The following is a 21,896-nucleotide window of genomic DNA, read 5'->3' on the forward strand; positions in this document are numbered from 1 at the left end:
CACTTCACGCTCCACACCCATTTCTCTCTTTTTTGTGTTAATTTTTTTTTTTTAGTTTGATTTGAAGCCTGTTTGGCTGCTACCGAATGATTTTTCCCACGCATGTTCTTGCTTGGCAGCCTTGTGTCCTCTGGTCCTCTGGTCTCAGAGCTGCCAGCCCGTCGGGGAAGTCCACTACCATGATTGCGAAGGCCCGGCAATGACCGCGCCGCATGGTTAGCGTGCCCGAGGGTGGAAAGCGGTGGTAAGCTCGCTGAAAATGTGATAGGGAAGGAAGAGTGGTCGTGGGTCAACCCTCCTTCTACATAATAATATATTTATGGTTAAAGAAGTTGTTAAGTATTACTTTGCATCGTTGCCAAAATCCCAAATGTCTAATTATTTATGGTTGTTATTTGTAATATTATTTGTAATTATCTAAGTTTCCCAAACATGTTGCAACAGTACAATGCCTCCTATGATCTTTTGTTTTTGGTCAGAGTGCAAAGTGTTTTCTAGATCCGGGATCGTCTTGTTTGCAATCGTAAACAGACTTTTGTATTGTAAAAAAATATAAAAATAAATATGAAACAAATATGGCTTCTTCTTTCTTTTAAAGTTCCTCTACTAAAGTTGCAGGTGGGAGAAATTAAATATAAGAAATGAAAAAGAAGAATAACCAGTACCAAGAGAAAGTGTAAATATTTTATTTCATTGCATGGAGTTTAAATAATTATATCACTGTCCCAAGGATTTACTGTAAGAGTCATTTCACAACAGCTGCACCTCAAAGAAAAACAATGAGGGGACCTTTAGGGTTAAAACTGACAGCTGCACTTTTTGAGCAAGGCAAAACTAAACATTACAGACATGCAATATGAACAACACACTTGCACAATTATTGTATCACATCTTACAAAATAACCATCAGGGTTATTTTTCGCTGTTTAACTGTCTGAAAACCAAATCTTTGATTTAGTAAAGACACGGTACTCATTCTAAACTGTGTTTAAATGCATATTGTTATCCTTTCTTTTATGATGATAAAAAATACACCACTGTCACTTTCACACAAAATGCCAAACTGAAATAAGGGATTCTGTAAGAATGTTTGATTTCAAACACTTGAATGCCCCTCAAATTAAAAATAATAATAAAGCTATGCTTGTGTTGCAAGCATCTACAGTAGTTCAACTTTGTTTCATATCTAATAATTATTACCAATAAAATATTATACTAATCAATCAGCTGTCAACAGTACAAAAATTAATTTAAATTGATTCTGCTTCAAAGGATGACATCTAGAGTAAATATTAGCCTAGTACATTGATTTTTGCTAGAATACTTTTAATTTCTATCTCTGAACAGAATAAGTAAAAGAATTTATTTACAAGAAGGAAGATATACATTCAGTGCTCGTCATAGAGCGGTGTCGCGTCTCCTGTACTTTCAACCATAGACTCTGGAGATGCTATGGTTCGGGGAGTGGATCTGGCAGATACTGAGCCGTGAGGTGACGCGCGAGGGTGACCATAGCCCACTGCTGGGCTGGAACGGGGAGTTCCACTTCTGCTGAAGTGGCCACTGCTACCCGGAGGCCTCGAGGTTTTGTAGCCAGAACGACTCCTGAAATGCAGAGACAGACTAAGAGGCGTACGAGGAGAGCACCTTGGCTCAAAATGCAGCATACTGGTGTACATAACAAGGCAACAGCATGTGTCAAAAATTAAAACTTACGATTCACTACGGGGAGTTCCATTCATGTCCATATCGTAATGCGGAGTGCCTGACTTGCTTCCTCCACCAGGAACGTATGGACTCCCTGACACTGAGCCCCTTGGAGTGCCATCGTATCGTGGTGTGGTCGATCTTCTGCCATCATCAAAGCGAGGAGTGCCCTGACTAAATTGCAAAATAAAAAGTTGAAGATAACACATCAACGACACAACCCAAAAGGCACCATTGAAACAGTTGTAAAATTGATTGCAGACTTACCCTTGCCTAGGTGTCACAGATCCTGGTTGCTGCTGCCGCATCCATTGCTCAGCCTTCTTCTTCCAGTCTGAAGGGTCTCCACCCTGCTGCTGCATTCCTCGACCTCCAGCACTCATACTAGAGGCAAACCACCAACAATCATTACTATTCGAAGAAAGAATTAAAAAACAAAACATGGGACAGACTTGATTCCATACCTGCCGTGGGCCGAGTGCGAAGAAGGCGGGTGTCTGGAGTGTGAGCCAGGGTGGGCCGAGTGTGAGCCGGGGTGGGCAGCAAGGGAACCAGGGTGCGCTGATAGCGACCCTGGGTGTCCCGAGTGGGAGCCAGGGGTGGGAGTCGGGGCCGGCCTGTGCGATGGAGTGCGGTGCGAGGGCGTCACCGACCCGGGGTGAAGGAAGCCCTGCGTCGCTTGGGACGGAGTGGGTTGCCCATACCGCGGAGTCTGGGTCGAGTGGTGCGGCGTGGCGTAAGGCGTCATGAAGGGCGTCTGCCCAGAAGGAGTGTAAGGCTGTCGAAGAAACAGGCTCAGTTAATAATATTATAAGCTAGCATTTTGAAAATCAAGAATCAACCCTAGTGAAACGATAAAAGATAAATATAGAATATATTTACTCGTTTCACTAAATGAATGATGCACTCACAGTGTTGGGGTAAGCATGCACACTGGCACCATAAACACCAGGAGTCTGTGAGTAGTGTGGCGTTTGTGTCGCCACCTGGGACAAGCTGTGCAGCATGTGTGTGGGTAGATTTTGAGCGACTCTCTGAATAGCAGGATCAATATCTAAAAGAGAAATGGTTTTAGTTTTAGAGCTCAATTGAAACCAGGTGCTCTTGACAATGATAACCATGTTAGATTCTGGCACAAAACACTCACTCGCCATGCTGAGGCTAGGGGTGGCAGGATAAGGTGTTCGGCTGGTCATTCCTCCACGTGGTGTGCTGGGAGTGCTACCAGGGATAGGGTCTCTAAAGTGTTCTTTGAACCACTTGAAGAGGGCATTTAAATTATCAAATATTTGTTGCCTAAAGCGGAATCCTTCTGGTGTCACAGTGACATATTCATGCCTGCACCGACTCAGCATGTAAGACAACATGAACTTTCCTGGAAGTGACTGGAAAGAAATAGAAAGAAAAAACAAAGTTAGAAAATGTATGGTGAAGTACGTAGGGTAACTCAGGTCATTTTCCAAACAATATTTAGAATGTGCTAGATGTTTCAAGAATAACAAAATTTTTAACTCACTTGTGAAGCTGAAATTACATAGTGAATTTTGCCAGGGTTTCTACGTTTTTCTTCCTTTAATATTTCTTCAGCCTTATCTTTTTTGCCACCCATAGTTTCCTTGTAATATTTAAAACTTAATAAATCACGAGCATGAGAAGCCATGGGACTAACATGCCTAGCGATAATTTCGTCCAGGTCTTCGAATTCGTCTCCACCAATCCACAGAGACTGTCCAAGCGAGAAGGAATTTTCTTTCTTTTCCTCTCTTACATCGATATGTTGGTAAATATTGTCAGCTACTTTCCATGTGACAGTAAGATGATCTGATCCCTGAAAACACAAATACACGAAGAAAGATAAGACAAATAAATTTGGAGAAGGATATCCAACAAATGAATAAGATAAGATATATTCATTGATGATACCTTGCTAGATGGTCGGACAATACATTCCCCTTGATCAAGATTAGCCATGAGTTTCTCAGCTTCCTTGAAAGAAATGTTGTGGAAAGAAGGATGAACAATAACACGCTTTATGTAGGCATGTTGTTGCTTCATCTTTTTCGCTTCTTCCTCAGTCTTTTTATCCTTGGCTTCTTTTTCTTTATCATAATATGGATCTAGAGCAGGTCTTCAAGAGAGAACAAGAAATGGAGGATTAAAATAAAGACAAAATTAAAGGCAGCCAAGTATTTGAAGAAGCACACGTACCTCCATTCATGATTTGTATCCATCAAATCCGAAGTTTTAGATGTACATTCAACTGAGAACCTTGTAACATCTATTTTTGTAATTCGGCAGTGAATGATTTGATTGTGCTTTACTCTTTCTTCAGGATTGCTAACGTGTTTGTCTGACAGATTCTTAATGTGAATATAACCCTGAATGCCATTATCAAGACGCAACTTGACACCAGTTGCCTTTCCAGGACAGGTTTCAGCATCAAAATGATTCCAAACCTCAGACAGCTCAGGGAAGTCATTTTTCAAACAGAAAGGACACTGCCATAAGCCCGTTTCATCATTTCTTACTGGATTTGCATTATCCAGCTGTTCATGTTGTGGCTTCCGGTGTTGTATTCCCATGACAGTTGCAAGAATCATTTTACCAATATAAAATGTCTCAGGGCTTTCTTTAGTTAGGATGTCAAAGACTTCTTCAGGGTTAGGTGAAGAGAATGGTGTACGCATATCCTTGTATCTATGATTCAGTTCATTCCTTATGTCATATAAAGTTATGCTCTTGTTACCAAACCCTTGTCTTTCTAATTCTTCAGCAAAGGCATCAAGATCAAGATCCTTTAACCTTTCTGGTGATTCTAAAATTTCTTCTAATGCTCCAGCAGGGTTGGCATCCTCATCATCGTACTCAAGTGCATCCACTGCCATTTTTCTAGCCCACTCATAAGCCTCTGGGTGCACTCTAGATCCGTCAAGAACTTCAACATAGGCTTCAGTGCTAAAAATAGAAATAGGGATAAGACCTACAGACAAAGATTTTCACAGAGCACAGCAAAAGAAATTTTGAAGTCCATATCTTACCTGTCTCCAAGAGAATTTGTGTCAATGCGAATGAATCCAGCACAGTTGATGAAAACCTTAGGTCCCATATGACATGCTGTAACCAACTGAGTTCTATTTTCAAGACGTTGATTGGTTTGTTTTAACAATTTTATGAGAGCAGCTCCTTTTCGAGGACCAAGACCACAAACAAATTGCACAAGATTAGCTGTTTGCCCGGTCTGGACAGCAACATTAATATCGACGCCCACTTCATTAGTCCTATTGACGAACTCCAAATAGAGTGCCTCTAATAAGTCATCCTTAACCTGGTCCTGATGATAAAACAGACAACTTAGCATTGCAGAAACACAAAAACACACAACAAGTTCTAGATGTAAGATGAGTTCATTAGCCAGCATAGCATACCTGTAGAGGATGAAATCGTAGGCACAAGATTTCTTCATCAGTTGTGCAGAGTTGAGAATATTCAGTAAGAGGATCTTGTAAACGTCGAGCAAGAGAAATAGCTTGTCGAAGTTGGAGAGGGTAGTCTCTAAATTCATTCTGTAAAATGTAAAATTGTGTTAAATTAGTCATTTTTTTGACACTTAGAATAATTGTGTTGATAAAATCATTTTAAAACCAAAGAATTATGAAACCATGAACCCTCACCTGTGCTTTAATTGAATTGGCATAAATTTTGGCAAGATCATTATCCACTATTTCTACATTTATTGTGGGGAATTGGTCATCTTCTATTAAGTCCTTTACAACATTTTTTAGATCTTGCACCACCATAAGAGCATCCCTACTTTCACCACCAACAGCAATAACATGAGGTTTCTTTGTTGAGATAAAATTACGTAAAGCTGTAAGGTCGGCCTCCTGCAATGCATAAAGTAAATTAGAAATAATATAAAGAAATAGGTGCAATACCGAATAAGAGTGAGTGTGGACAAACACTACCAAGGTAGTTTACCTTTTGAAGTTTATCACCTTCTCTAAAACCATTGAGTCTTTTTAATAAGCTAGGTAAACGTAAATAATCAGTGACTTCCCCATCTGGAGCTACCATACATGCAAACGCAGCTTGAGAAAAATCAGGCTCATATGCAACACCCATTACACGTAGGCCCTTGGACGTGTCCCATTCATCTTCATCTTCATCGGGGAAATCAACACTGTAAGGAGCAATCTAAAACAGACAACAAACATTTGTTTTGGTAAAAAATTATTTAAATGTAATACAAACTAAATACGAACTTTCTGAAATACCTTGATCCAATTGTACAAACGGCGACAGCAAGCACGCAGCACACAGTCTTTAGCTTCATTTAAGAGAAGACTTTTCAGTTCTTTTCTCAAATCTGGTATCAACATTTTGCGCAAAGCAAGTTCAACACATTCGACCCTCACATTATTCCACTCCTGAACATGCTTACTAAACTCATCCTGAAATAAAAGAAAAACAAAAAAAATTTTACAGTCCACTTCCAGTCTGAAATATTCCAAGTAGTGTAAAGACCACAACATAATAAGTTGTGGTCTGAGGTATCAGAAGAACAAAACATGCAGAAACAGTGAAACATACCCTGAGGTAGAGCTGCTTAGCTTCTTCAATAAAGGAGCTACTGGTTAAACCCTCTATTTGGTCAGAGAATGATATTGTGATATTTTTTTCTTCCTCTGCCATGACAAGCTTCAAAAACTGCTCGTTAGACAAATCACGCACAGGCTTTCCTTTCAGATATTTCATACTATAGATAGGATGGTACTCATCAATCTCCTTGATTCCTTTTTTGGTTGGCAAGACATCTATCTTAGAACGCTCAAAGAGAGCTTCCCTAACACATTTTCTGACCAAAGGTTCTCGGGATAATTGTGCGGCAACCATGTACTTGACAGCCTTCAGAGCCTCATCAGCATTTGAGAATTGACTGGAAAGGAAAAATGAATGAGTACAGAAATTCAATGTCTGACAGGGAAAACACAACAAATGTAATATACAATGTAATAAAGAGCACTTACGCAGAAAGATATTCCTTAGCTAATGCTAGTGGTTCTATGGACTCCTGCTCCACCTCATGACGCTGATAGTTGTCGCGTAAATTTTCAGCAAACTGCTCAGGAGTAAGACCAAATCTTTTGGCAAAGCCTGCTAGGCGTGCCTTACGGCACATGCTGTAAGGACCAGACCTCACGGCTTGCTTCACTTGCTCTTGAGGGGCCTCCTCTTCTTCCTCATCTTCGTCTTCAGGGTCAACATCATCATCCTCGGCATCTTCATCAGTGACTTCCTCCTCCTCCCCATCCTCATTGATGATGGTCTTTTTCTTGCGCCGCTCACGCCGATTGCGTCGGGCCCTTTGCTGCCGCTCTAGCTTCTCCTTCGCCTTGAAAGCCTCCTGCATGGCTGGGACTTCATGTGCATAATAGAGGAGAAAGTGCATATGCACATCTCTCAGCTCTTCTGGAGTCTGAACACCCATGACTCTGCAAAGGAGCAAGAATTCAGCAAAAATTTAGAAGACAGCAGCAAGTATGAGAGTCTGATCTGAGTACAAATTTGGTTTAAACACTTACCGAAAAATATCCTCATCGGTAAGCACTCGTACATCTTCTGGAATATCAGCATTATTATCTTTCATAAGTTGCTCACCTTGATAATCTCGCATCTTCTCAAATAATTTTATTAGTGTTTGTTTGCGAGCTAGTAACTGACACCACTGTAAATTTCAATATTTGGTTATTAGCCATTTTTTGGTTATTGCCATATTTTAGGTCCTTAAATTCAGTTCAGTTTCTGAAATGTCTGTTACCTTTTCATCGTATTTGTAAACCTTCCATAAATCACTCAAAGTCAGTTCTGGTGACACATACTCCTTACGGTAAAATGCAATAAAAGGAACTTCTAAACTTTGGTTGCGCATAAAATCTAAGGCTTTCTTTATTTTATACACAGTGGAAGTAGGTTCTTTTCTTGTGTTTTCTTTATCTGTACCAGCTCCCTGCTGTATGGGACAAACAGGTGTGTTTTAAAATCTAACAATAAAAAGTATATTACAAACACTTTGAATCCCAACTGAATTTCAAACCTGAGTTGACACTGTAGGTTTGCAGAAAGCATGCTTGTAAATCCATTCTGCTTCCTCTTCTAGTTTCTCATCAGTTTCAGGTGTGATAGGAGTATCCCGCAGTTGCATTCTTTCGGGGATATCAGTGTTACGGATCTATACAAGCCAAAATATTCCAATTAGTGGGAGAATATGCAACGAAATTTTGAAGATAGAAATAACACTTACCTGGTTATCCAAATCAGTAAAGTGACCCCTTTTGAGTTCACTGGGCTCATAAATCTCAAAAATGGATTTCTTGGAAGCCTTTTTTGATGCTTTCTTCTTGGCTTTTCTCCTAGAAATTGGATGGATAAAAAATTTAATATAGATCTGGCTTCAAAATTTGCCTTAAGGCAGTGTGAAGCTACCATACCTCCTTCCCCCTTCTTCCTCATCCTGATAGTCTTCATCTTCTTCATATTCTTCCTCCTCCTGGTCATACTTATCAAACTCATCATAATCAAAATCAACGCCAAAAATATCTTGAGCTTGTTGTAAAGCACTGAAATTCAATCAAACATGTTGACACAGGAAAAAGAAATTTGACCACTCTACACAGTTCCATGAAAGGGACAAATACTCACTGATCAGTGAAAATTGGTTTTCGTTTACGTTGTTTATCCCTGATAGGACGTCCTTCATCATCAACAATAAAATCATCTGCATCAGAATAATCATCTCCTTCTTCGTCACCCTCTTCATCAAAATCCCCTACAGTATCATCACGGCGCTCTGATGAACGGTCTTCCTCCTGCAAGATTAATGTGAGTCATGAATGATCCAGTTGCAGCAGATGGACTGTATTAAGACAAAACCCCATCTATACTTTGAAATAAATGGCTTGAAATGAACCAAGCAAATTGAAGCAAATTTGAAATCTACAAAAATGAGATAGAAAAAAAGGAATGCTGATACTAACCCTGTCTTCCTGCTCCTGGTGCCAGATGAACAAAACAACGAGTTTAGAGAAATTTCACACCACGTAAGGACAAACCCAATACAATAGATGACACACAAAACAAGGCAGAATGAGAAATCAAAGCTTCACTGCACAAACAAAACTTTAGTAGCGTTAGGTAGTTTTCAGTGAATGGCCTAACACAAATATAGAAAGAGGACACAGATTGAGGAGAAGTAGCTTCCTTAAATGTTCACAATAAGAAAATGTTATAGAGCAGACAAGAAAAGCATCAACACACAATTGTTTTCCTGTTGAACTAACGAGCAACTCACATGATCAGATCCTTCAAAAAGCTCATTGGCAACAGCATCTCTTTCATCACCTCGATCTTCTTCCTGCTCATCATCAGATTCTTCTGCTTGTATTCTTTTTAAGCGTTTAAAGCGCTTCTAAACATTAAAGAAAGAAAAAGAAAAAATACATTAGATAACACAAAGTATAAAAACAGAAAATAATTAAAAAACGTGAATTGGGTAGTGTTTATCTTACTGTTCTTGCCACTTTAACACCCAAGTTTTCTTCAAGCAAATCATAATCTTCATCTTCCAACCTATCATCAAGTTCATCTTCTTCATCATCACTTTTCTTTCTTTTCTTAGACCCTCCGGATGCGTCACTTTCATCCCCACTTTCCTCAATGGGATTGTCGTCAATCAGATCCTTAATATCTTCGCCATCCCCATCTGCGAAGGAGAAGAGGAAAATGAAACAACCATTTAAAGAAACACACATAAAACACATGCAAATCAGGGATTGGAGCTCTAACGGATCAACCTCATCAGGCACCAAAAAACTTATCATAACAATTGACGAGTCTCATTGGTAACATTCCAAGAAACTACAAGTCTATTGGATCAGATTTGCGCAGTGATGGTAATCATTGGTTCACCAGGAAAATTTGCAAGAAATCAGTGATAATCAAAAGTCATAGTTACCATCATCCTCTTCATCATCATCGCTGTCGATGGCTTTCCTTTTAGATGTTTTCTTTTCAAACTCCTCATCCTGTGAGAATGAAAAAATATGTTACACAAAACGAAGTTTCAGCACGAAGTAGAAAGCCAAGCAAAAACCAAAAGAACAGGAGAAACTCACTTCACTCTCCTCGGCTTCTGAATCAAGAAAGTCCGACATTTCAGCTTCTGGGAAGAAAGGAACACAAATGAAGGTTAAACAACAAACATTTGAGAGAGAACAGACATCTTGGACACAGAGTACCCATGAATGAACGGCGTACTTGCTCTGAGTCAACGAACGAGGGATGCTAACTAGTAAATGCCTACTGCGACATTAATAAGCATGCAAAATACAGAGGCAAACTAGCCGACATATTCTTTTATTCAGATCGTCGTTACTTTTCAAGTGACGTAAACATGACTCTTGTTGAGGTTATGACAAGATGCTTGCGGACAAAGATGCAAACCAAAGTTCGGACAAATTGAGAAGGAGTATAAACTCAGAACATGTGGCAGGCGGAATGACCAATGGCACTGAAAAACGTATTTTACTTGACACAAAGTAAACAATTTGGCTCTGTTCAACGGCGGACCTGTAAATTACTCGCAGCGGCTTAGTCTGGCCGCTGTTCGGTCGGTGTCCTTGCGTTCTCCAAGTGTCGTATAGAACAACGCCTTTTCGCGATGATGCAGGAAGAAAAGTTTCTTTTATTTTGATTGTTCGAACCGAGTAATATTCCTGAAATCTACCTCAAAATGTTGAAAGTAAGAAGGGCTTGCTAGGGATTTTCGCTTTTTGCCTCTTCTCTTCCGACCGCCGACAGACTATTCGAGAATCGATTCAACTCGATTCTGAATATCGAGTTTCTTTTTGATTTTTGTTTTCTCCCCAAATTATTTTCCGAGAGTTTAAAATGAATCTCAGGGTTTCATTGTATTTTTGAAAATCAAGCCAACAATTCTACTTCAAAAGATTGCTTTTTCCTGTTCCGACAGGCAAAAGCTTTTTTTTTTAACGAATCGATATTTATTTACTTTCTTCTTTTTACACCGACTTTTTCTTTTTTTCTTCCGACTTCTCGAAGCGTTTCCGGAAAGCAGGAAAGCGTCGTCCAAGGCGTCGGCGTCCATTTTTCTCACCAAGGAATCTTGTTTGCCGGCGTTCTTTTCCTACCAAGTTGTAAAACGCGTTTATCTTACATCCCTGAGGCGTGGGACTACGCCTTTCCTCCTCGTCTGTGATACGCAGTCTCTCGTATCTTGCAAAATGTCGTTCAACACCAGGTCCGGACGAGGTAAGAGCCTAAAGTCACCAGTCAGTTAATCTTTGTTTTGAAGCGCATTCGCTCCATCTTTCTCGTCAAATCTGCGGCCAACTATGAGTCTCACGGAAAGACTGCAGCCCTTCGTGAAACGGAGCTTCAGTTTTTTCCGTGAGCCGACAGCTCTCATGCTTTCTTCCGTGCTTGCTCTCTGCTCTACCAACGCTACCCAAAGCCTTCATGAATTCTTTGTTGGTTTATTTACATATTTCTTTATTATCAGGACGTGGTCTCCAGCAGACTCAAGTAACATATCATCAAACTCCGCCAAGAATGCAACCGACCCCGTCACCTTATCAAAGTCCGTATCTTCAACACCAACTGCCTCCGTTCAACCCAGCTCCAGGACCAGTGTCTCCAGCTCCGGCCCAGCCTGCACCTCCGGGAGTCGTCCCGCAGCCACTACCAGTGCCGACCCAAGACCAGCAGCCACAGGTGAGGGCACGCCTAAAAAGTCTTAGAGTGTGTTACGTGCCCTGCAGTTACATCTGTACCCAGTTGTAGGCATCAGTTGTTATAAGTACACTGTATGAGTCTTAATGCTTCTTACCGTAAACTGGGGCAACTGTGGACACCTGGCGTAATTTTGGACAGGCTCCCCTGTTGGCCAGCTTTGAAATCTTACTTAGTCAGAAGTTACCCCCAACCATGAGGTAACTTCTGATGGGGATGGCGTGGAAAGAATTCCATTCAGGCTGACAGGGGGAGCCTGTCCGAAATTACCCCAGTGGACCGTACATTGTGATCCATTTTTGTGGTTTGCTACCATTAACATTTTTGAAGCTCTGTATATCAGAGGATTCTTCATTTGTTCTCAAAGGATCCTTTCTCAATTTCCTAGTTTAGCTAAGATCATCTAGTCCTATATTACCCTAGTTGTATAGTGAAGTTTCTCTTACAATAATTCTATTGCCCTCTGTAGGACACAAGCTTTGAGTGGCTGATCTACTATGCTCTTGGTCCGACTCAGTTCATATCCCCTGTATCTAGGTACAAAGGTTTCGCCTTCCAAATATCAGTGCTGAGATAAGAACATTGTAGCACTTGTGGTGAACCTGTGATCAGTAATTAACATTCTCTCAGTACTGTTCACACATCATTGCCACAGTGATAAATGTTCTCATACAGTACAACGAAATATGGCGAATCCTACAACCAAGTCTTGAACATCTCACACCTTCTTTTGCCAGACAACTTGAACCAATTTGAAGTTTTAGAAATGGTTTTCATATACTCTTAAATCAGTGGCTAATTTAATGGGGAATTTTTTCTTTGTACATGCTGTTGCTTTGAGATCATCTCTGTGGGTTTTCTCTTAAGTTTTGGTTGTCTGAGGCTAGAAGGTGCCGAGGGTTGGGGCACAAGTGGGTCTTGCCTGGAGCTAGTTTATGACTGGTGGTAGTGAGGCTTACGCCCTCTCGTCCCCTTGTCTGTCGGCTAGTTCAAGACGATGCAGATTACCAAAATGGAGAGCGGATCACCACCTGGATCACCATCTCAACTGGCAGAAAAGGAACCCACGGAGACCAGGCCGTGGAAGAAGACAAAGAATCCCTCATGTAAGACTCCTCTGATTTCATTATAGCTTTAAAAATTGGCATTGTATTTACCTAAATATTTTTTTCCCCCTCTTAGTGAAGGTCAACAAGGTTCTTAAACGTCGTCGTTTGAATGCCAGATTTAGGAAAATTCTTTTCCCCAAAAATGCCATTATGGTTCTAAATGAGCTTCAGCCTGGTGTTCAGTTTGAAGGAAGTGAGTCAACTAATGCTTTCAGCCAGACCTCCTATAGTGTCAAGATTGAAGTAAGTGCTTGTAACTTATCACAATTTTGCTGATGTTTCACATTTAGTCGACTTGTATTGAATGTCATGCCTTTTATGTTGGTTCTGTGTAGATTGATGGAGTGAAATACACTGGTGAAGGTTCGACCAAAGCATCTGCAAAGGCTGCTGCAGCTGAACTGGCTGTTAAGGGTATAATTCTCAAGAAAATTGCCGAGAGTGCAAAGAAAGACGGTGAGTATGTGAAGTTGTCTCCTCCAACACATTTCAGACAATAATATTAACTGCGTGTCCCAATTTGAGGCATTTCTCATTGGAGGTGGCTGAGACTGGATATGAAGCCTCTTCTCAAATCAGGATTTTATGAAATCACTGATATACCAAATCCATATTCACATAATAAAAATTTTAACTTTGGAACAAGTCCTCTTTCAAGCAATTTGCTTAAGCCTACGGTTGTCACAGATTCAAATTGGAGTCTGCATTACACATCATGTGCAGTTGTGATTGTTTCAAATTGGCTTGGATTATTTTCTTAGTAGCCGTCAATAGTTATGTTGTTGTGTCTAATACAGTACATTTCTGCTCTCCTTCAGCTGTTCCTGTTGAAGAGGAACCCATGGAGACTGCAAGTGGTGATGGTGATGATGTGTCAGAGAAGGGTTCTCTTAATGGCGGTAGAAAAGTGATTCCTGAAGATGAGGTTCCATGGAGCAGTCTTGCATCATTTGCTTTGTTTAAACTTTTTGCTGAGTGGAAGACACAGGGTTCAGTTATTCCACCTGTCGTTTCTCTACCCTCCGGCAAATCTGCTAACAAAAATTCTGTTAGTATTCAATTTATTGTGTATTTTTTGATGTCAGGGTATCACTTTTATTGCATTATTAACGTTGGTGGCTTGTTTGACTCAGAACCCCCGAAATAAACCACCTGGCCCTGCTGCTGCTACCGCCATTGCAGCAGGGACTGCAGCTAATGCAACTTACGTTGCTCTTCCTGCTTCTGCTGGAGGCGGTGTTGCTGCTTCACTCGTCAAAGCCGTGCCAGAGAATGCAGAGACGCTTCACCCTGTAACCCTGGTTGGGCGTTTATTCCCTGGAACTGCATTTACTGAGGTGTCTAGAGTTGGTACCCCTCCCCATTTGACGTTTACAATGGGTGTTAATGTGAATGGTATCGCATATGAAGGAGTTGGTAAGTGTCACTTATCAGGGAACTTGGCTTCCTCTTGGAAGACTTCCAGAGCTTTCAATGCTTTCCATGATGTTCCAGGTAAAAATAAGAAGGAAGCCAAAAAGCAGTGTGCCATGGAAGTCCTAAGGGCAGCAGGTGTTCCATTCAACCCTAACTAAAGTATCAGATTGGAGGAAGGAAGTCATCTGAAATGAAGCAGAATTACTCTAGTACTATAGCTCTTACTTAGTTTTCCATGTCATTTTATTGCTTTATCTTGCAACTGCAGGCAAATTTATGACAAAATGAAACTTGATCTCTTGAGTTTGCCCATATGTTTTTAAAAAATCTGGTTTAATGTTAGCTTGTATGTGTACATTACCAAGTAATGTAGAATTTTCAAATGTAATGAATCCCGGACCTTTACTTGAACGGTTGTATTCAGTTAGGAAGGCCAGAGGCCTCTTGTTTTTATTTGTGTACTTTGCTCAGAATTGGAGTAAATCTGTTCAGTTATGTTTACTTTGACCATTGAAACTTGTTTAGTCTTCTTTACAATTACTTTTTCTTTTTATTTAATCTGTGAAATGTTTCTTTTGACTCCATAAGCTTAATATCAGTAAAGCCAAGAGGCCTCTTGTTTTTATTTGTTTACCTAGCTCAGAATTTGAGTAAATCTGTTAAATTATGTTAACTTTGACCATTGAAATTTGTTTACAGTTTTGTGTACAATTTCTTTTTGTGTTTTTTATTTTATCTGTGAAATGTTTCTTCTGACTCCATGAGCTTAACATCAGTACAATCATGATTTTCCAATATTTTACTACTACTAATGGCTCCACAGTTTTTAACCTGCTGGTGAAAATCAGAAATTCATTTTAATTTGTGTGTAACTTTTGAATCATGATAGATGGTGTTGTGTGAATTATAATTCGAGCTTAAACAGTTGGCTTTATTATACCGTCTCCAATTATTCACTCCAAGCAATGCATTTCCACCATAAGATCCCTAAGAACACACTTTACAAATGGCTTGTCCCAACCTGGATAGGGAGACGCTCGACTACAGGGTCTTTTCGTGTCTGGTAGAGAGAGACAGTGAAACTCAAACTCGCCCTGATATTCGGCGAGGGGCAGCTGCACCGTGCAACGCAACGCCCCCCCCCCCTCTTTTCCCCTCACCCGCCGCATCCCCGCGCAGCCCACGCGAAATGGGATGTGAGGGGAGATAACTATGCCAGCAGCAGCTTCCAGTCCCGCTTTTCAGAAAAGTTAATGAAATCCCGGCCAGCTTCATTCAGTGTCGGGCCTTTTCCATTAGGCCCATCACACCGCAGAGACCGCGGACCGTTCCGCTCTCGTTTCGATGACTGCTAACAATACTCACTACAATCGGGGAGGGGCGGATGTCCCCGGACGTGCGCGCGACATTTCCTGCTCAGAGTGTACTCGCTGGTTTCCTCCCTGGCGGCTGAGCCACAAAAAGCCAAGGAGATAACGCCAGCTTGGACTGTTTCCGAGGATCGTTTTCGTCGCTCTGCCTCTCTCCCACCTGTACTAAACGCCCCATGAGTGCGAGAGAGACAGATACGCGAAAACGACTCCGAATCAGTCTGCTGGCCATCGAGGAATGTATGATTAACTTCAGGCATGAATAACGTCCGAGGGGTTACCCACTCGATACTTGGGCGTACACACGATTCCGGATTCCCGCGATTCCTGAACAACTTGATAATGAGAGGTTTTTGAAGATTTTCTTAGCTTTGAGTGTTTTGTGTAGCTTTTAAGTGTTTTGTGTACGCTTTTTAGCGTTGTGTAGCTTTTGAGTGTTTGTGCCTATTACAGATCCCTCTCCTTGAAACTTAAGATTTTCGATAAAATTTTGGGCAAATTACGAACGATTCCCGGACTGAGTGTATACACGATTCCCGGAGTGGGTAACCCCTCGATAACGTCGCGTTTCTCGGGAAGGCGCGTCACGTCTGATGGTGGTTGATTTGTGTCCGAACGAATGAAATGTCACCATCCTCACTTACCAAGTACATCGATCGATAACTGCTAGAATCAAAGATGTTTTAAAGTGGGATAGCGCCTGGCAGGTAGGCCACCTTTTGGCCCAGAGCACACACGTGTGTGAAGGGTGGCCTACCCTGCTGCAACCGGGCGGCTGCCGCCACCAACCCAACAGCCACGTGCGGCGAGCTGCAGTCTGATTCCGAGGGTCGTTTTCGTCCCTGTCTCTTCCACACCTATACGGGACGACCCATGAGTGCGAGAGAGACAGAGCGACGAAAACGACTCTCGGAATCAGTCTGCATCATCGTTTGAGTCTGCGGCGGCGAGGCCGGCCTCGTTCGTGCCGCCCCCTGCTGAAAGCAGACAAGTGCGTGGCGCGTGGTGTGGGTGGCGGTGGCGGGTGGCCAAAGCAACCAGAGTGGGATGATTCAGCGACCGCCGGAAACAAGACGACAATAACCGCAACTTGGACCGTTCGTCGAGACTGGCCCGAGGATGGTTCCGAACTGTGCTTTCGCCGCTCTGTCTCTCTCGCTTTCATGGGGTGGCCCGACTGGGTGCGAGAGAGACAGAGCGACGAAACGACGAGAGGCTTGGGAGACGGCAGGGCGGCGGAGAGACCGGCGCGGCACGTGACTTTATTGGCGGGGGCGTTGTGCGTCTGCCCGCCCGCCTCGCCCTGCCCCGCCTACACTGCAAAGACACGAGGAAAAAGAAAAAAATAGCGTTCGAAGCAAAACACGGACGCACAAATCGTTTTGTCCCTCTCTCAAGATTTTCATTTGATTGCAGTTACGAAGTTGCTTTGCCGTCACGGGTCCAGGCAGGCCGTGCGGCGTGGCGCGCTGTCTGCTCGATCTGTATTGCTCCAACTTTTTATTGCCTGATTGCCGATAAAGTTGGCGGGCTGCTTTGCGAGCGCCGCCTAGTCGCCTAGTGGGGGTCCGGCCGGCCGGGGCGAGGGCAGGCACGGTGTCGCGGACGAACAGTGTCCCGGACACACCTCGTCCACGGGACTAAGGATCCCAGTGTCCTCGTCCAGCCGGGCTGATCGGGCCAGTGCCAGATCCAGAAGGCGGCTTGCGGCTGGCACAGTGGGCCAGAAGACCGGCGGAGGCGGCCAAAATTCTGAACGCGTTTTGAGCTCTAGTGGTGTCACTACATGGGAATCGAAAGGAACGTGTGACCCCATCAATGGATTGCTCTCCGAACCAGTAATCCATTGGTGGGGTCACACGTTCGGTTCGAGTCCCATTCAGCGACTCTGGAGCTCAAAACGCGTCTAGAGTTTTGGCCGTGTGCGCGGTGCCGGGCGTGCCGCGTGCTGCGTGGCGGGTTGCCGTGCGGCTTGACGGCCTCTACACTGCAAATCCGGTGGTAAGTTTACTTGCCACAAATTTGGCAAGCCGTTTTGAATGCCAAACTTTGGCAAGCTTTAGTCGGAAAAATTCATAAGCTTGCCAAATTTTGGCAAGCTTGGAGGACTTTCCGGGCCAAGCTTGCCAAATTTTGGCATTCAAAACGGCTTGCCAAATTTGTGGCAAGTAAACTTACCACCGGATTCGCAGTGTAGGCGGTGCAGCACGAGCGGTGTGTTCCGTTCCGGGCCGAGGGAATTCCTGCACCAGCAATGTGCGGCACGCTCTGTGGATGGCCGGGCTCTTGGCCTTGCTCTTGGCCGGGCTCTTGGCCGGGCCCGCGGCAGACCGGCCGCAAGCAGCCGCCGGCCTGGGGCGGCCCGGGGCCTCGTCGGGGCTCGTTGGGGCCTTCAAGATCCTTAGCGCCTGCCCCCTCCCCCACCCCCTCTCCGTTTTGCTGCATTCCTCCGTCCGGCGAACCTTCCAGCCTCCTCGACGCGGCGAGGACCGCGACTAAACGAAATTCCAGATTTTAGTGGTCTGCGAGTCAAGCCTCGGGTGCAGCCGCGAGCAGTCAGGGCCGCGACCGAGACGCGCGCAGCTCGCAGTTTGGTTCCGAGAGTCGTTTTCGTCGCTGTCTTTCTCGCACCCGGGAGAAGTCGCAGAGCGACAAGCACAGTTCGGATTCGAAATGCAGGAAACACCGCGAAGAAGAAAATGGCGCGGTGTGCGAGGCCGTGGAGGCCGCCGTGGAGGCCGCCGTGGAGGCCGCCGTGGAGGCCGCCGTGGAGGCCGCCGTGGAGGCCGCCGTGGAGGCCGCCGTGGAGGCCGCCGTGGAGGCCGCCGTGGAGGCCGCCGTGGAGGCCGCCGTGGAGGTCGCCGTGGAGGCCGCCGTGGAGGCCGCCGTGGAGGCCGCCGTGGAGGCCGCCGTGGAGGCCGCCGTGGAGGCCGCCGTGGAGGCCGCCGTGGAGGCCGCCGTGGAGGCCGCCGTGGAGGCCGCCGTGGAGGCCACCGTAGAGGCCGCCGTGGAGACCGCCGTGGAGGCCGCCGTGGAGGCCGCCGAGGAGGCCGTGCCGCACGGTGGCCCTGGAGGCTGTGGTGGCCATGAACGCCGTGGAGGCCGTCGTGGCCCTAGGGTTCTTGAAAGCCCTAGAGTTCTTGGAGGCCCTAGAGGCCGCGGTGGCGGTGGAGGCCGTCAGGCAGGGGGGCTACAGTGTGGGGGCGGCCGGTCCGCGGCGCGGCGGCTTGCACGGCGGCACGGACGCCGGCGTGGAGGACGAGGCCGCGATGGCGGCTGGTGCGGATGGTGCGGATGGGGGATAAGGGATAGAGAGCGAACTCAGCGCGCCGACGGCAAAGACGGGAAATAGATTGAAGCGTGATACGCCGAGAGATGGGATCTAGACACGTCTCTCGACTCAAGAAGCGGCGCGGTCGGGGGGCGGGCGGGGGCGCTTGAAGAATAAACGACCTATTGTCAGAACGGGATTTGAACCCGGGGCCCGCGCCGCCCAACCCCACCCCAGCCCGCTCCGCCCCGCGCCGCCGCTCCACACCTTTGTGCGTGGTGTGTGCGCTCCCAAATTGGACAGAAATTGCATTTGGTGCGGCCTCAATTGTTAACTAGCGGTGCAGCGCCTGGCCACGGCTGCCACGGCCTGGCAGCGCCCGGCAGCGCCCGCACTGTAATAGCTCGCACCGCGTTCGGCCGTGTCACGAATGGAAACTAAAACGCGTTTCGGCGGATCTGTGTTTTCGAGAATTGGAGCTCGGAGCGAGTGGCCATCGGACAGAACAACCTTAACGCCCTTGCACCCTACGGCCGCTGAAGTATCGAACATACTTTACTGCACGTGACTGAAGTGTGAGTACAATGCAACTCGTCTATGCTACCCTAAGCCCCTGCCCCTGCTCGAGGAGCACGGCACAGTGGACCAAACCGGTGGAGGCGGACAAACTCTAGACGCGTTTTGAGCTCCAGGGTCGCTAAACAGGACTCGAACCGAGCGTGTGACCCCACCAATGGATTCCTCGTTCAGGGAGCAATCCATTGGTGGGGTCACACGTTCGGTTCGAGACCCATCTAGCTACTCTGGAGCTCAAAACGCGTCCGGGATTTTGACCGTCTCCGCCGGTCTTCTGGCCCACTGTGCGAGGCTGCAAGGGCTCCAGTCCAGTGTAACCCAGCCGAACCTGGCCTAGGCGGTGGCAAGGCGAGGCGAGGCTGTGGAAACGCCGCCGGTCGGACCGAATCCCCCTTCCGATAAATCAGCGCGAGGTGAGGCGAGGCACGCCGAGGCACGCCTTCGCAGCCCCGCGCAGCCCCACGACTGTTTCCGTATGGCCACGCCACGCCCTGGGCACGCCCTCCCCACACCCGCAGACTGATTCCGAGAGTCGTCGCTCTGTCTCTCTCGCACCCATACGGGGCGCCCCAAGAGTGCGAGAGAGACAGAGCGATTCTCAGTCTGCAGCAGCAGGCCGCCAGCGCCGTGCACTGGTACACGTTCCCGGCCGACAGCCGATCATACTCGTGTCCCGGGAGCCCCGCCTTGCTACGCCGTGCTACGCCGTGCGGGGATGGAGGCGGATTCCGAGCATCCCACAGTGGGCCAGAAGACCGGAGGAGGCAGCCAAAACTCTTGACGCGTTTTGAGCTCCAGAGTCGCCAAACAGGACTCGAACCGAACGTGTGACCCCACCAATGGAATCCTCGCTCGGGGAGCAATCCATTGGTGGGGTCACACGTTTGGTTCGAGTCCCATTTAGCGACTCTGGAGCTCAAAACGCGTCTGGAATTTTGGCCGCCTCCACCGGTCTTCTGGCCCACTGTGTCAGGGGTCCGGATTTTGACCATTTGTGTTCCAGTTCCGCGTTCCGTTCCGAACCCAAATTTTGGTTCCGATGAGTCGGTCCGATCCGGATCCGGATCAGAGTGCTTCAAGTTCTGTTCCGTTCCGAGGCTATGGAACCGAGACAGCTGGTTCCGATAGCGGACCGGGTCCAGCTGCGGAACGGAACTGTGCGCGAAAAAGGGGTGTTCCTCTTGAACAGCAATGTTGCCGCTTCTCCTAGGGTGAACATGGCAACGCTGCACAGCTTCGGCTAGGTTTTCGAAGGCCGGCTGTGGATCGGCAAAGTCTTTCTAGGGAATTTTCACCGTTCTCCACGCACCGCTAGATGGCGCTAGCGTCGTTTCACGGCGCTTCCCTCGCGGTTAGAGGTTTTTTGACGTTTTGACTAGTGCCGGGCGGTCTCTGCTCTATGGTCGGCTATTCTTCCGCGCCCTCGCGCCTGGCAGCTGTCGTAAGTGATGCCCCATGACCTTTACACGGGAGAGCTCGAACAGTCAGTGTGAGCGCGGGTGCAGTGATCAGTGGGCAAAACTTCTGCCAGCTTCCTTCCTTGACCAGCGGAATCTTGAACTCATTTATATACATTCTCTCTCAGACGAACATCGAATAGTGGCTTTGCAGACGTACTGTGTCTGAGGTGACGATGGACCATAGTTCCAGGTTCCAGGTTCCGTATCGGAACGGATCCGACTCGGAACTCTAGTGGCCGTTCCGAGCGACGGACCCGATCCGGAAAAGACCCGCTCCAGCCCGGACCTACTCGGAACCGTTCCGAGTCTGGAACGGTTCCGAGTAGGAACGTTACCTTCTGTTCCGGATCCGGAACGGAACTCGGAACTCGCTGGTTCCGGAACGCAACTCTGTTCATTCCGGACCCCTGCTGTGCGTCGGTCTGTCTCTCTCGCACCCACACGAAGCGCCGCTGCAGTGCGAGAGAGAGGGAGGCCTCCGGTCCGGGATCGGTCTGCTGAAGGGCTGGGGCGGGTTGGGGCGGCGGGGCCGCGACGAAAGGGTTCAAGGCACGCGGCGTGGCGCTGCGCAGGGCAGCCAGAGCTCTCAAGCTGTCCGCAGGGACCCACGATCTCTGTAGGAACAAGTTGCAGGCGTGGGGGCGAGGCAGGGGCGAGGCAGGGGCGGAACCAGGGCCTGAGCGGCGTGGAGAGCAGCCGCTTGTCTCTCTCGCACTCCTGTGAAAGTCACATATAAGGGCGAGTGAGACACAGGGAGACGACAGCTATCTTGAGAATCGCTCTGCGTACGCGGGTTCCGAACAAGTTCTGCCTCGCCACACCCTAAAAATCAGTTTCTTACGGACCAAGATATAACATAGCATCCGTCACGAAGCGTACAGTGTGCACCCCTTAGTGGGCCAGACGACCGGCGCGGTGGTCAAAAACTCTCGACGCGTTTTGAGGTCCGGAATCCGCAAACAAGACTCGAAACAAGCGTAGCGACCCCACCAATGGATTCCTCGTTCGGAGAGCAATCCATTGGTGGGGTCACACGCTCGGTTCGAGTCCCATTTAGCGACTCTGGAGCTCAAAACGCGTCCGGGATTTTGACCGCCTCCACCGGTCTTCTGGCCCACTGTGCCTCGTCCATGGCTAACTATTTCTTTTGGCGAGTACTCGACGATTCCTCTCCGGTGTG

The 21,896-nt window shown here is 46.5% G+C and overlaps 2 protein-coding genes across 6 annotated transcripts; one reads left to right on the forward strand and one right to left on the reverse strand.

The window, feature by feature from the left end:
• Positions 1–662: 662 nt before the first annotated feature.
• Positions 663–10,631, reverse strand: LOC117639220 (transcription elongation factor SPT6). 5 transcript variants are annotated; one of them, XM_034374673.1, is made up of 28 exons: positions 10,490–10,631; positions 9,879–9,925; positions 9,719–9,788; positions 9,273–9,466; positions 9,056–9,172; positions 8,742–8,756; positions 8,407–8,573; positions 8,196–8,324; positions 8,009–8,117; positions 7,802–7,936; positions 7,526–7,717; positions 7,290–7,432; positions 6,735–7,199; positions 6,298–6,643; positions 5,982–6,158; positions 5,686–5,901; positions 5,379–5,591; positions 5,133–5,270; positions 4,746–5,038; positions 3,916–4,662; positions 3,631–3,835; positions 3,224–3,535; positions 2,855–3,092; positions 2,619–2,761; positions 2,172–2,485; positions 1,975–2,091; positions 1,717–1,881; positions 663–1,605 (listed from the first exon to the last, which is right to left on the reverse strand). In XM_034374673.1, the coding sequence occupies exons 2-28, from the start codon at positions 9,915–9,917 to the stop codon at positions 1,389–1,391; spliced, it is 5,616 nt and encodes a 1,871-aa protein (XP_034230564.1). In that variant the 5' UTR covers positions 9,918–9,925; positions 10,490–10,631; the 3' UTR covers positions 663–1,388. The 5 variants fall into 5 exon arrangements, with proteins under 5 accessions (XP_034230564.1, XP_034230567.1, XP_034230565.1 ...); XM_034374676.1 differs by having other exon boundaries at positions 9,879–9,922; positions 10,490–10,520; XM_034374674.1 differs by lacking the exon at positions 10,490–10,631 and adding an exon at positions 10,333–10,480.
• Positions 10,632–10,813: 182 nt separating this feature from the next.
• Positions 10,814–14,976, forward strand: LOC117639221 (double-stranded RNA-specific editase 1). The gene is made up of 8 exons (XM_034374678.1): positions 10,814–11,034; positions 11,285–11,496; positions 12,503–12,620; positions 12,697–12,866; positions 12,959–13,079; positions 13,442–13,671; positions 13,757–14,039; positions 14,118–14,976. Exons 1-8 carry the CDS (start codon positions 11,007–11,009, stop codon positions 14,195–14,197), a joined length of 1,242 nt encoding a protein of 413 aa, XP_034230569.1. The 5' UTR covers positions 10,814–11,006; the 3' UTR covers positions 14,198–14,976.
• The last annotated feature ends 6,920 nt before the right edge of the window (positions 14,977–21,896 follow it).

Source organism: Thrips palmi, unplaced genomic scaffold (genome assembly GCF_012932325.1).
Source record: "Thrips palmi isolate BJ-2018 unplaced genomic scaffold, TpBJ-2018v1 HiC_scaffold_11, whole genome shotgun sequence".
Classification (NCBI taxonomy): domain Eukaryota; kingdom Metazoa; phylum Arthropoda; class Insecta; order Thysanoptera; family Thripidae; genus Thrips; species Thrips palmi.